Source organism: Pyxicephalus adspersus, chromosome 2, assembly GCF_032062135.1.
Source record: "Pyxicephalus adspersus chromosome 2, UCB_Pads_2.0, whole genome shotgun sequence".
NCBI classification, from domain to species: Eukaryota; Metazoa; Chordata; class Amphibia; order Anura; family Pyxicephalidae; genus Pyxicephalus; species Pyxicephalus adspersus.
In genome coordinates, this window is record NC_092859.1 from 120,317,282 (window position 1) to 120,332,440 (window position 15,159).

The 15,159-nt window shown below is 35.7% G+C and overlaps 1 protein-coding gene across 1 annotated transcript; it reads left to right on the plus strand.

The window, feature by feature from the left end:
• The first annotated feature begins 880 nt into the window (after positions 1-880).
• CYP1A1 (cytochrome P450 family 1 subfamily A member 1) lies at positions 881-8,303 on the plus strand. Its single transcript, XM_072402193.1, has 7 exons — positions 881-1,012; positions 3,966-4,804; positions 4,921-5,047; positions 5,681-5,770; positions 6,115-6,238; positions 6,706-6,792; positions 7,356-8,303. Exons 2-7 carry the CDS (start codon positions 3,971-3,973, stop codon positions 7,657-7,659), a joined length of 1,566 nt encoding a protein of 521 aa, XP_072258294.1. The 5' UTR covers positions 881-1,012; positions 3,966-3,970; the 3' UTR covers positions 7,660-8,303.
• Positions 8,304-15,159: the final 6,856 nt, after the last annotated feature.

Here is a 15,159-nt window from a genome sequence, read left to right on the forward strand (position 1 = left end):
ATAGATAAGTTCTATACATTTTGTGTATGAGCCCCATACAAGTGATATTTTGAGTTCTATATATAAGATGGTATGAGCCCCATACAAGTGATAATATGAGTTCTATATATAAGATGGTATGAGCCCCATACAAGTGATAATATGAGTTCTATATAAAAGATGGTATGAGCCCCATACAGGGGATAGTATGAGTTCTAAATATAAGATGGTATGAGCCCTATACAGGGGATAGTATAAGTTCTGTACATCTGATGGTATGAGCCACATATAAGTGATAGTGAGTTCTGTACATTTTATAGTAACAGCCACATACAAGTGTTAGAATGAGTTCTGTACATCTGATGGTATGAGTTCTTTATATTTTACAGTAACAGCCATATACAAGTGTTAGAATGAGTTATGCACATCTGATGGTATGAGTTCAATACATTTTCAGCTATGAGCCACATACAACTGATAGTATGGGTTCTATACATCTGATAGTGTGAATTCTATACGTTCCATGGTATGAGCTCAATACAGTACATGTATGAGTTGTATATGAGTTCTATACATCTGATGTTAGACTTCTGTAAATCTGGTGGTATGAGCTCTATTCTATACATCTGATGTCCTGTACATCTGGTGGTATGAGCCCCATACGAGCTGTAAGTGTACATGTATTTTTCTATCACATAGGCAGAAGCCTGGCACTTTTCTTAGTTGTGTGATTGTGCTCCTTGTATTGAGGCTTGTGTCCCGCCCCATGCTTATCTGGCTATTAGATCTGTTCTCGCAGTGAATGGCTCCTAGGAGGCTCCGTGTTCTTCACGCAAGCTCTGCACTGGTGGTAATGATGAGCCTGGTGGCGGCTCTCCAGCGGGTTGGTCATGTGAGGTGGAGCTCTGACCAATGAGAAGTCGGCGAGGAGTATATAACAGCTCGCAGGCTGCGCTCTGCACTGGCAGGGTTCAAGCAGCGGCTCACCTGTAGCTAGAAGCAGCGCTCCTCCACATCTGGGAAAACTGTCACGGTATGTAGGAGGCAATACTATGCATTTACCGCTAATTATGATGTAGGTGTTACATATACTGGATGTAACTTTTATGTTTAATATCCATTTTTCTAATATATCAAACTTTACTATAAATATAAAATGCCTCTGTCTAAAAGAATCTATTAACATCAAATGCAATAAGTTCAATACAGATGGCTGCATTATATTCCAGCTAACAGATAATATTGTATGTAATTCTTATCATGTGTTCCATATCTGTTTATATATTTTTACAAAAGCAACACTTTTGCAGTAAGTAGTAATTCAGCCCCACATGGACTGGTAGCCTGAGATCCCCTCCGAATTGCAGGAGACACTCATAATGTTTCCTTCCTTTTTATCTATTATTATTGTGGATTTGCACTCCCAAAGCTGTGACTTTGATGAATGGATGTATTAGGTGATCCCATAAGCACAATGTCATTTATATACACAGGTATGGCATAGGTATTAGTTTAGCCACAAAGGGTTGTGTCTTTCTGTGGTAATGAAAATGGTAAGTCTTCTGCTTTATAGTAGTTTTGCATGGATAGTTTGTTCTCTGATATTACTGTCTTTTCATTAGTAAATGCTGATTGCCTGGCTGGCATTATGTTTCCTGGCTTCAATTATGTGATTCCAAGCAAATATTGATAAGAAGTGACTTTTTTGCATGCATGTAAGGAATCGAGTATTTTTAAAAGATGGTCTTCAAGGGTAAACTCCTAATGTGGTTTGACATTTTGCATATTTTGGACTTAAATATACCTAATCCGCTAATAAATTGCAATATTGGAAAATGCTGGTTGGTTAGCTGTCATTATATCTTCTGGCTTCAATGCTTTAATTGACCCCTGTCAAATACAGATAATGACTGGCTTTCTTTGCATACATTTGTATATACATGTACATGTGGCAATCATTTAGAATGTCTGCTAACAACTTCATTGCCTTACAAAAAAAAAAAAATCTATTGCTTTCATTCAGTTGGAGTGGACTGACAGACTTTCATTGCGGCAAAGCAACAGTAAACTAAGATCAATGTGCTAAGTAGGAAAAAGAATTCATAAATAAATGTATCAAATGAAAACTTTGCATAGAAATGTTTTTGATCAATTAACACATATTGATCAAATTTATTTGTATAATAAATGTCTTATTTTATATTCATTGCGTTCTCCTCATATGCCTGTCCCTCAAACCTTAATATAACCCCTAAAGTAACCCCTTAACTCGAAACCTGGCCCTTTAAACATATCCTAGTTTTACAAAATTACATTTAACTCTATGTAAAAACATTTTACATTTAAACATTTAACTCTTATTTGTAAAAAAGGGAATCAGACGTTCCCTCGTAGGAATCTTCCAAGTCCATGTGTTTCAATGGCAGTAATTGATTCCCACAGGGAATGTTTGAGAAGGAATATCAGATTATCCCTTTTATAAATAGAGCCCTATTTCATAACCATGTCCCTAAAATCCCTGCAACCCAAATTATGTAAAGTGCTTAAACTACTGATTCAAAAACTGGAACTCTTGCTTCAATATTCCAGAGAGCAGGGATCACTTTAAGTTAGCCACACATCTAAGGGACTTGGAGTATTTAGGTGCATAATGTTACCTCGGTTCCTGGCTGTGGAGGCGTATAGAGGATCAGACAAAAGGTTCCAACCTGACCAGTCATTAATTCACACCTACTCCCTATAAAATACTGGGTTGTTAGGCATTGATTGACCATTATCCAAGCACTTGAGCGTGACACATGGATTGACTATTATCCAAGTGATTGGATGTCACACACGAACTGACTATCATTAAAATTGTTGGACGTCAGACATGGATTGACCAATATCTAAGTACTTGCATATTGGACATAGATTGGTCATCATCACATTAAGGCTTGAAAATTATCACATGAAAAAAATTATGCCCTATGTAACAATAAGAAGCAAAATCAAAGAGTATTTGTCAAGATCTGTTTAATGTGAACAGGTTCAGGAGAGTCATACCTAGTGATTATATGCAGCTACACCTTTTAATCTTCTTCAAATGACCATTATAGGCTACATAAACTATTCAGTATTTATTCTGTGACTTACACATAAATTACTTTCTACTTGACACCTTATGTAATGTATATCCTTTTCTTTGATGTCAGGTAATCAAATTACAAACATGTTTTTGCAAGTTTTACAATACACACTAGACATGCGTTATGTCATTTCCGTGACTGCATTTAGCGTTAAAAAAGCAAAAGATCTAGTAACACTCAAACTTGCTATAGTAAGTTACCTATACATATAGCAAGTCGTGTATATAATTTAGGTTCACCAACAAATTATTAGTGACTGGCTGATTGCATATAATTAGAATCAGTTACGTATGTCCTTATCTCCACAATTGGGGTTATAAAACTTTACTTTGAATATAAAATGCTTCTGTCTAAAGGAATCTATTATCATCAAATGCATTAAGTCCAATACGGATGGCTGCTTAGGTTTTTTAATGTCACATTAGTTTGGCAACTATCAGTGAGCTAGTTTATATATATTTTTTACTGTTTCCCCAATGCCTTTCACTGTCCATAAAGGAACCTAACAAATGCAGCAGTTTACAAAATATATGATATATGTTTACAATATAATTGTGTCATAGATATAAAATAGTTCTTGGTACTACATTTGCCCTGTCAGCCCTATAGGTTTATAAATATCTAAGATTATCAGTTTTATTTTCTTTATCAGGCCCTTATGACTTACATTACTTCCAATCATTTCAAGTTGCATAATAAATATTTTACTGTGTAATGATTGCACTTTGCTTGCATAGTTGATGCCTTATAACTACATAATATTAAAATATTAGGATGTTGTAAAATAAAGTCTCAGACTATATTCTATTTCTTAACATGTGGTTTATAGCATTGTCTTCTTTTTTGTTTTTCTCCTAGGCAAAATGATTAGTTTGATCAGCTACTTTAGTGGGTTATCGGCCACAGAGGTGCTTCTTGCCTCTGTGGTATTTTCTGTGGTTTACCTGATCCTCAAATCCTACAGAAAGAGGGTTCCTTCTGGTACAAAACCAATGCCTGGGCCATTTCCTCTGCCATTGATAGGAAATCTGCTGTCACTAAGTAAGAATCCCCATCTCAGTCTTACCAAAATGAGTGAGAGTTATGGCGATGTTCTTCAAATCCAGATAGGTACAAAGCCTGTGCTGGTGCTGAGTGGTCTAGAAACAATCCGACAAGCTTTGCTGAAGCAAGGTGATGTGTTTCTTGGACGTCCAGACCTGTTTACCTTCCGCTTGATTGGAGATGGACAAAGTTTAACATTTAGTCCTGATTCTGGCGAGGTATGGAAAGCTCGTCGTAGATTGGCACATAATGCCCTGAAGACCTTTGCCACGGCTCCCTCCTTCACATCTAATACATCTTTGGTGGAAGAACACATAAGTAAAGAAGCAGAATACCTTGTCAGAAAATTCCAGCAGCTCATTGAAGAAAAGGGAGAATTTGACCCCTACAGGTACATTGTGGTTTCTGTAGCCAATGTGATTTGTGCAATGTGTTTCGGAACACGCTACAATCATGATGACCAAAATTTCCTTGACCTGGTCAACCTGACTGATGAGTTTGGAGCAGCAGCTGCATCAGGAAATCCTGCCGATTTTATCCCTATTCTTCAATATCTTCCAAACCAGACCATGAAGAAATTTGTAGAAGTTAACAAAAAGTTTACAAGCTTCACCCAAAACATTGTTCATCAGCATTACAAAACATATGATAAGGTAAGAACTCTAATCAAACATATTAGTACATGTTATCATGTTACTATAATATACAAAAATATAACCTAAAAAAAAGTGTCTGAATTTGTTACACTAATGTTTTGTCTTCATTTCAGAATTTTGTTAGAGACATTACTGACTCTCTAATTCAACACTCTCAAGAGAAAAAAATGGATGAAAACTCTAACGTGCAGTTATCAGACCAAAAAATTATCAACATCGTGAACGACCTCTTTGGGGCTGGTAAGTGTACAGAAGTATATTAAAAAAGCCTAGCCGTACAAATATTCCAGTACCAGTGTACAACTTGTTTGTGATTATAAACTAAGCAGCACTGATATTCAATTTTCCTTAAAAAGTTTACCACTTGTTCCTTTTTAACCCAATACTCTGCTGGGTGGTGTTGTAATGCTGCTACAACAAAAGCACTAACAAGGATGTAGAATTTTTATGTCAACCTCCAATATAATTCGTATGCCCAAAGTACAAGAACTGCCTATAATACATTAATATTGCCCCATTGCAAAAATTAAACCTAGACAAAGACGGGGGTCATTAGACAAAAAATCCCCTCTTACGGACATTTTATACTTTTCTCCAGTTTGGACTAACAAATTCTACAGTGTTTGGCTTACCAAAGGGCTTGGTGGTGGCTACTCTTTAGAATTCCCCAGCACATACTAATGTAATGATAAATATTGTATCTCACATTCTGTCCCCTGCAGAAGCTTACTTTTATAAATGGCCTATGGCCTTTTAAGCAACCTATACTCTGGCTTGGACATCACATTTCATAAATTGCCAACCTGAAAATGAATTGCTTACTACTGAAAAAAAAACATAATGTTTTAAGATCGTTATTGTTTTTTATTTTAGGATTTGATACAATAACCACTGCCTTGTCATGGTCTCTGATGTATCTTGTGGCTAACCCTAAAATACAAGAGAAAATACAAGCTGAATTGGGTAAGACATTAGGCTTGAAATCTTAAATATATATAGTTAATTTGGATTGCTTTTTGTGCAGATATAACTATTCTTTAAGAAGTGCAGTTATGAAAAAAATCTCAGCTACATGTGTTAAGACATAATACCCAAAACAATATATTACTGAATGTGTGCTGCCGCAATATTACATTTATGAATAGTACTTTAATCACACATTAAAGTGTGCAGTTTTATTATTTAATTCTGTGCAAAGTATGTATGTTTTTCTATGCAGTGTGATTTTTTTATACCATTTTTCTACATATTTTTTTGCAGTAGAGTTTTAAATATATAAATATAATATATTCTGTATCCTGTAACAGATCAAGTTATCGGCAGAGAACGAAGGCCAAAACTGTCAGACAGATCTCAGCTGCCTTATACAGAAGCCTTCATCTTGGAGATGTTCCGTCATTCCTCCTTCCTTCCCTTTACAATTCCACACTGGTAGGTAGAAACAATATTAAATGTTCTAATAAAAGTAAAAACATGCAACAAAAGAAAAACAAGCTATAACCGTCTTCTACCATATTGACAGATATGTAAATTAACACTGTAGAGGTCCAGTCTTTCAGTATTTATTGTATAATAATGCATCCAATCTGGATCAATTGTAATGGTCAGGTACAAAAGCTGTAAAGTGTGAGTTTGCAGCTTTCTCCTGACATTGTAATAATTCTTACTAATGTTATCAGTGAATTATGAAGTAGTAGTATTGGAACAATATATCAGAATGCCCAAGTGTTTTTTTTTTTTGCTTGTTTTTTTGTTTTTAGAGTTGGATAGAGTGTTGAAGAGTTAGAGTGACATAGATAGCAATACATTTTTTTGTAATCATTTTGAACTGTTTTTAAAATTAAAATGATTTCTGGGATTTGAATATAAATAAGTAAGATGTTTGTTTTATGTTACAGCACCACCACTGACACTGTGCTCAATGGATACTTTATACCCAAAGGAATATGTGTGATGGTCAACCAGTGGCAAGTGAATCATGACCCGTAAGTATCATTTTTATTTCTCCATTATTTTATTAAATAACAAATTACACATTATAGTAGTTTGGTAGTCTAACAGTAAGTTGGATGTAAGGATGTAAAAAGGATGTGAGGAACATCATACATGAAGTGGTGTAAATATATACAAATGTGATACCATATTGTATCATATGAAAAAAATAGTCGAAAGTCAATGAATCCAGGGAGGTCAGGGTAGTAGTCAGTAAACCTCTGGAGTTAGCCAATCTACCTGATTTCATTCATATTAGTTGGCGGTCAGAGTGAGAGTTAGAACAGAAACTCAAATAGGAGCCTGGGTGTCCAAGATTGTAGGAATTTACTGTGAGTGTCAATTAGTATTTAACAAGATGTTAATAATATTATTATGAAACAGGATTTTTATAGCACCAACATATTACGCAGCGCAGTACATTAAATAAGATATTTCTGCATCTCTGCAGTATTATTGTTTGTGGTTGATTCTCTAATGGCTGCACAAGTCAGAATAATATTTACACCTTTTTTTATTAAGGATCACCAATTTGTTGTTTCTTTTACTATGTTAGGAAACTATGGAAAGACCCATTCAAATTCAGCCCAGAACGCTTCCTAAATCAAGACGGCTTATCCATAAATAAAAATGAGATTGAAAAAGTCCTCATTTTTGGCCTGGGCAAGAGAAGATGCATTGGTGAAGCAATTGGCAGAACTGAAGTTTTCCTCTTTCTCACCACCATGCTTCAGCAGTTGCAATTTTCTATACAAGATGCTGAAAAACTGGATATGTCTCCTCTGTATGGACTTACTATGAAACACAAGCGGCATCTTTTTACTGCCAAACTGCGCTTCCCTATGATGGCCACTCAATAGACCTGGGGAACAGGCATCTTTTATGCAATATTCAGGACGCCAAGCATTTGGTACACCATTTTTATGGTGTTGCTTCTACATGCATATAAATATGATGACTATTATGGCTATTAGGTCAGAGTCTCATGTGAACCTTTAGTGACTATGCAAACTGAACACTATCATCCTGTTACAGGAGAGGAGCCTTTTCAGCAACTAAGCTGTCTATTAGTATTTGTCATATATGAAGGAAAAATTTAAGTCTTAGTAAGCTGTATTAATGAATTACAACTGGCTATTTGTTAAATAGCACCAAGATACAGAGGATTTTGGGACATTATTAGAAAGTTTTATTACCTATGTGTATTAATTATCTTTGTAATATTACGCCAAGTCTTGCCGTACAAACTTTAAGAATTAAGCTTATCTCATCAGCAGTATCATACTTTCACAGTGGGCTGTGTGAAGTTATGAGCATATTTTATTGTCCAGCTTTACCATACCTGGTACTTAATTATTAGCACTTTTCTTTGTTGTATGTACTTGTCCTGCCGGCAATGACTTTGTAAACCTTTTATGAAAATGAAACACTTGCTGTTGTAATGATATAATGAAATATCTGTACAATAATATAATCTCTATGAGATAATAAAAGATTAATGATGTTCTTTAGTTCCACCTTGATTTTGTTTGTTCTTCTAGTATATAAATCACATAATTATCATAAATTTGACTGGAATTTCCAAATATTTGCTTATATTTGATGCACATTTTTTTTCACTTTGGGTTTTACAGGGTTTTTATAATGAGCTTTATTTTCAAAGATTTACCCATTGAAAATGGCATCAAATAATAAAAAAAAAAATTACATTTTTTTTTACTTTTGTGCTGTGGATTTTAGTTTTATTTTAAAAAAATCTACATTCAAGCCCATAACAAAAACACATATAATAGTTTAATAAAATATGAAAAAATCAAAGTATATCCTTAGTAGCAAGAAAGACAAAATAGGACCTTCAATCTCCCTACTATTTAAAATGTCCACTTTTCAAAAAATGCTAAAGCAAATCAGGAACAGATGGAGGAGAAGAAAGGTAAAGAGGGTTGGGGAAAAATGGGGGTTGAGGTTAACTGTAAGCCTTTGGATAATAGTAATTATTACTACCTAAATTCTAGTTAATTCCCACAAAAAATAATTTTGGATGTATCACCATATTTTTGGACTCATGGAGCATATTAGTTAATGCTGTTTCTGGTTGAGTTATAAAGAGCTGTGACTTGTCTGTATACCTATGCATTGTATGGGTAAACTTTTCTCCTGAGAGTCTCTTTAAGGGTATGTTGGTTGATGTAATTTTATATAGCAACGGTTCAAAAGAAGGAATAACTATTGATAGAGGAAGCCCTGTCTAGTTCCCTTCCTCAGTGGGAAGTATTTTGGAAAGGTACCATTATCCTAACTGCTGCTGTGGACTGCTTGGTGAAAATAGTCTATATCCATTGTTTGTAGAGTAGCATGGTCGGCTTAGTGGCTAGGTTCTAATCCCAGCAAGGACACTATCTGTAACAAGTTTGTATGTTCTACCTGTGAGATTCCATCAGGCCTTGAACTGTATAAATGACATATGACTATGGTAGAGATATTAAATTTTAAGCACCTTTGAGGGATGGTTAGTGATGTAACTATGGAAGGGCTGCATATTATGTCAGTGCTATATAAATACAAATAAATAAATCTCCTCCAGCCTATATGTTTTTTTTTATTTAGAGTTTTGCTGATTTTAAAATAATAAATCAGAATATTCAAAACAAAACAGAAGGAATAACAACAAAATATATAGCAAAACAGAATGATAAAATCAAATCCCAGGGAGAGGGAATGGACTCAGTACAGACAAACTATGATCTTCCCAATAAGAATTTGTCTTTGATAACATCTTAGCATGTACTGCGACAAAAGTATATAGTGGAAAAGGAAAATATTCACCTCCTTAAAATATTCACATTTATTTTCCTTGCAGCCTGAAATTAAGACTTACACAAACAAAAAATATATTCTAGCCATATTCACTTGATGCAACTTAAACTATGTTCACACTGGCCATGCAGTTGTAGTGCAGTTACTGCTTCCTCATACCAGGGAACCACTGCCTATCGGGACGCTAGATGTGGCTTCTACTGGCCGCAGCTCCATAGGGAATAAATGGGGGGGGGGGGGGGGGGGGGGTGTTGGTTAATGTGATTACATAGTGCCTAAATTAAGCTTGCATTATGTGTTCACTGTAATAATAAGAAGTTGGATCCATACAGTATGCCTTTGTCATTGTACAACAAATAATGATCACTATTCCACATGCTTCACACATGCAAATGCGTGCACACATACAAACCTTGGGAAACAGGTGATGCCCCAATCCTTTAGACTATATATGCTTAAAAACACACATAAAAGTAATAATTTTTCTATCACTTTAATCAGAACTGGAGGTAGAGAAAATATCTGAATATTTTTGAAATGATCAGTTTATCACTAATGTCACTCTCCTCTATCGATTCAGATGTGGTCACTGACATTAGGAAAAATGTTAGTAGTAGATACTCCAACATTTGATAAACCTTTATTTAAAGTTAGCCATGTAAATATTAATAAAAGATTTATCATATCAGATTTATCATATTTCCGAAAACAAATACCAGTCCATAGTGCTAATGTTCATTTTAATTACATATCCATTAGTACAATTAAAAATACCCATGACATATTTAAAAAAATTTGAATTAACCTAAATCTTGTCTGTTGCTCCTAAACCAAACAAATTAAAGAAACAAGTGAAATTATAGAATACGTACACTTATTTTATAAAAATTATCCAATAATTATGGTTAATGAGACATTAACAGTCACAGGCAACAGAGCCTTAGATCTCACACTGCACATATAGAACTATAAAGGTATATGCACATGAGTACCTTGGCACACTCAAATTCTAGGAAGTAAATTGCTATTTTTAGGAGGAATCTTAGAAAAAAGAATATTTAAAAGGGTATGTTGCTTAGGCACAATTACTATACTTTATCTGGATGTTCTTTATAACCATCAAATCTTTAGTAGAGTTCAAGTCTACTTTAAGCCCATTACCGAAATGTACAAAACTCTGCTGCCTTCTATTGTCAGGAAGTAAAAACAAAATCTTAAAAAAAATCAACAACTAGAGGTGCCTAATGAGATGCCAAATATTGACTTTTGTGTCTCTTTGGGCCAGAGGCTCTGCCTTCTTTCAGTGTACCATACCTCTGCCTTCAACCCCATTAACATACAAGAGAATACCTTATTCATGGTGCAGTTCAATGCCACAAAAACTCCTCCCTTTCTTTACCATCAATTACAATTTTTATATCATCAAAAAACCTTTTGAATTGACCTCTCTTCTTCACCTCAATGTTCCCTTACTGGCTCATTTCAAACAGGACATTATCCCTATGGTCTCCTTAATACTCCTGAAAAAGCCCAAGAGGTGAAATTTGTAATTTTTCCCACAAGGTTTTTTTCCACTGACCCTCAATAAATTGTATTTAGCAAGGGTTCCCCAAGAACTTAAAATTAATTCAAGGGTTCACCAAGGATTAAAAGGCTGAATAGAAAGCTTACCCTAAAATATAAATATTGTTTTTTTTCCTTCTATACCAGAACACAGAAGAGGTTTATGGCCCTGATTTAATAAAGCTCTCCAAGCTTGGAGAGGATACACTTTCTTCACTGAAGCTGGGTGATCCAGCAAACCTTGACTGGATTTCTTCAAAGTCATTTACTATTTGCCAGCAAATGTTTTAAAAACCTAAGCCAGATCCTTTCAGAGTTTGCTGATTCACCCAGCTTTACTGAAGAAAGTATATCCTTGCCTTGGAGAGTTTTAATAAATCAGGCACAATAGGTCTATATTGCACAGGATAGTGAAGGCTTACGGTGCTGAATGTAAAGAAACAGAACCATGGCCATCAATCAGATATTACTAAGTGCGTATCTGTGGGGATTGGGTTAGCTTGTGGGAAGGGGGCATACAAGATAACTGCACTTTGTCTAAGTGAACTCAAAGTATCCTTTAAAGCAAACCTGTGCTATACACATGCAGGACAAAGCAACATTTCGTTTTCTTCAATGTCCAATCCCATATCAGCACATCTTACCTATTCCCCTCTTCAACTTTATTTAGCAAAGTGCAAGCAAAAACAAGAAGGTAACACTAGCTTACAATTGTATTCCTGCCCACATTGAGACAGCGCTAGTCAAATCGCCAATGTGGGTTCCCCGTTCCAAACAGACTGGTGGCACTATGCTCCTAGATTCCTGTTGCATAGCTGCAGTCATTACCAGGAGCAAAAGGACTGCTGTTTACTGAAATAGGGTACAGATTGTTTAACCAAATATAGTATTATTCTTTGCAGTATATTGTTGCATTTTTGTGCTCAGTTATTGCTATGGGTCCACTTTAACAGTGCATGGTTAGACTTTTTTTCTTGTTTTAAAATGTTGCATTGCCTACAAGTGTCTTCAAAGCATTTAATAGTTTTTCACCAGATTTTTGGCTCTACTGGTTTAGAATTTTGTGTTTAGAGCAAATTAAGGGTTCATCATGAAGTGAACTTTACTAGTAACAACTCAGGTTTGTTACCAATGAAGTCTTCAGGGTTCCCAATGGCAGCCCGCCCCTGCTCATGTAGATTAGAGCAATCTCCATAGGATGCTACCATGGCAGACTTAGGATGTACATAAAGTACACATGTACTTCACTGGGCACGTGCCGGTGAACATTGATGTTTAGCTTGTGGGTGCAAAGAGGTTGAAAAAGCAAAATCTATTTCATTTACCTGTAAGGTTGCTTTAACTGGCATCATATTCTTCCGCCAAGTTCACGCCTTAAACTCCTATGCAGTGTTGGTGCCAGGTCGCTTCTGTCAGCATGCTTTTTACTTGAAAACAAAGGAAATAATGCAAAGGGAAAGTGATGTGTTGTGGCAAGAAACATGTCAGAGTCTGTCCCTGCAAGCTGTGATTGAATAATAGTAATATAATAATTGAGTTGTAATCTCTTCCTGTCAGTGCAGACATTTCAGCTCAATATTAGGTAGTAAGGTTCTCATGGAGGCCCATGCACAGTGCTCATAAAGAACAATTCACTAAACTTGATGTGATCATTATTTGACATAGAATGTAATAATTCCAGTAGTCAGACTTGATTACAACAGTCACATAGCTGAAAATAATAATTGTTATGGCTCAATGAATTACACTTACACTCACCTCTGCTGGAGGAGCCTAAAACTGTCAATGAACAAAGCGTTTGCCTTACATTATGAAAATGCACACTGCACCTTTGTTGTTTGAAAGTTTTGGCTGTTAGTAATGAGCTCACAATAATAATTGGTGACCTAACTGCCTGATTATTCTTTACTGACTGGAAGAGAATACAAGTAAATACTAATAATAACAATGATAATAATATTAAAAATCCATGAGTAAAAGACTACATTATACTATCAACAATCTGCATAGAGTTTGTATGTTCTCCCAGTGATTGTGTGGATTTCCACGGAGCACTTCAGTTTTCCTCCCACATCCCAAAAACATGCAGTTAAAATAGAACTTTAAAAAAATTGTGACTAGGAGGGTTTGCTGAAGGGTTCCCTTCATTGATAAAAATGTGATTGAAATCTTGTAAATAGACATATCTGTCACCGTTCTGTCACCGGTGCCTCCATCTTCTTCTGCTTCTCTACTGGGTAGCCAATCTTCAGCCATCTTGTTTGGGCAGGCAGGTACTTACCTCCCGTGAATGCCTGCCCAGAAATTCCTGACATTCTGCACTGAGCTGCGCATGCACAAAAGATTGCGGGTAAGCATGTTTTATTGTAGGAGTAACATCGCCTGTTCCTTAAAAATTACCCTGCTTGATCACATTTTTTTCTTTAGTGAACTATAGTTCTGTTTTAAAGTTAATTAGTTTTCATTGAAATTGGTCTCATACTGTGTAAGAAAAATATGACTATTAGGTAGGGACATTAGAATGTGTGCCTCTGAGGGACTATTAGTGATGACTATGGATTCTGTACAGTGCTACATAATAAAATGATTAATTATTAAGCAGTATTTATATCACGCCAACATATTACGCAGCGCTGTACATTAAATAGTGGTAGCAAATGACAGATAGATACAGACCTAGGAGGAGAAGAGGACCCTGCCCAGAAGAGCTTGCAATCTAAGAGGGGGGATATCAGGAGTGGGTGGAAAGTAGTGAGGGTTTAAGAGACAGAAAGGTAGCCAAGTTTGAAAAGATGGGTTTTAAGTGCTTTTTTAAATGAGCAGAAAGTAGCAAGGACCAAGTCAAATAGAATGAGGAAGACCATTCCAGATAGTTGGGGCACCTCTAGAAAAGTCTTGGAGCTATGTGTGTTAAAAGGTTATGAGTGGGGAAGTCATTAGTAGGTCAATGGAGGAGCAAAGAGAGTGGCTAGGGGGGATTTTTAGATCAGGTCAGAATTGTAAGTGCTGTGGAAATATTTGAATTCAAAGCACAGGAGCACAGGAGCAAAAGGTTTGCACCAGATATATACCAGATACTAATTAGTCCTAGCAAGATAAATGATTGTGATGGCAGGGAGTAACATTTAATAAAAATTTCAGTTACATTCAACCACAAGAACAACTGAACAATTCCGAGTAACCTACCACTGACAGTTAATTTGTAAAGACGAAACATTCTGATCAGTTTCCCTACTTTTGCTTGGTTCTTGCTATGATGGAGATCAGATGGAAATCAATGAAAACTGCACTCTGGTAACTGTGTGGTTCACTGCAGTAATGATCAATAAATAAAATTATGGAGTGTTTGTGAGATTCAAGGGTACTGAGGACAACCATAAGGGCTATATACCGGAAATGTCAGTTTGATCATTATAATGAAGTATTGTATCATCTGTAATGGTAAAATTTTATGCTTGGTACTTATTAAAAGAATGAAAAGAGGAGGTGTGTGTGTTGTTAGTTGTGAGTTTAAATGTCATCAGAAATCATGTCTATAGAGTGACAACGCTGTTGACCCTCATTTTGTCTGCAGTAAATACAGTGCAGCATTGTCACTCCATAGACATGATTTCTGATTACATTTAAACTTACATATTCATCCCCAAAAGGAAGTTGAAAACCAAGTCATTCTGTATTACAGGTTTCCCAGATTTAGTGATGTTAATATTATTTTGCTCTATATAGGCAATGTGACTTATTTAATAAAGGACACAGATGGTATGAAAAACAACGAAAACAATGATTTAATGACTGCTCTGTAGAAAATGTCAGTTAGTTTACAAAACTGGGAAAGCAGCATCATTAACACCTCCATAGAGGGTTCAGAAACACACGCTGCCCAGAGCTGCACATGCGCAGTACGTAGGACTGGCTGCAGGAACGCTTACGGAAACAAGCGTGTACGTAGGGAATAGTAAACGCCATGCTTATCTCCATAG

What these genes read in the sequence shown, in the direction of transcription:
- CYP1A1 (XM_072402193.1), top strand. Translation starts at nt 3,971, where the DNA reads ATGATTAGTTTGATCAGCTACTTTAGTGGGTTATCGGCCACAGAGGTG. An exon ending in GAACGACCTCTTTGGGGCTG is followed by an intron (nt 5,048 to 5,680) that starts GTAAGTGTACAG and finishes TTTTTATTTTAG; the next exon opens with GATTTGATACAATAACCACT. An exon ending in GAAAATACAAGCTGAATTGG is followed by an intron (nt 5,771 to 6,114) that starts GTAAGACATTAG and finishes ATCCTGTAACAG; the next exon opens with ATCAAGTTATCGGCAGAGAA.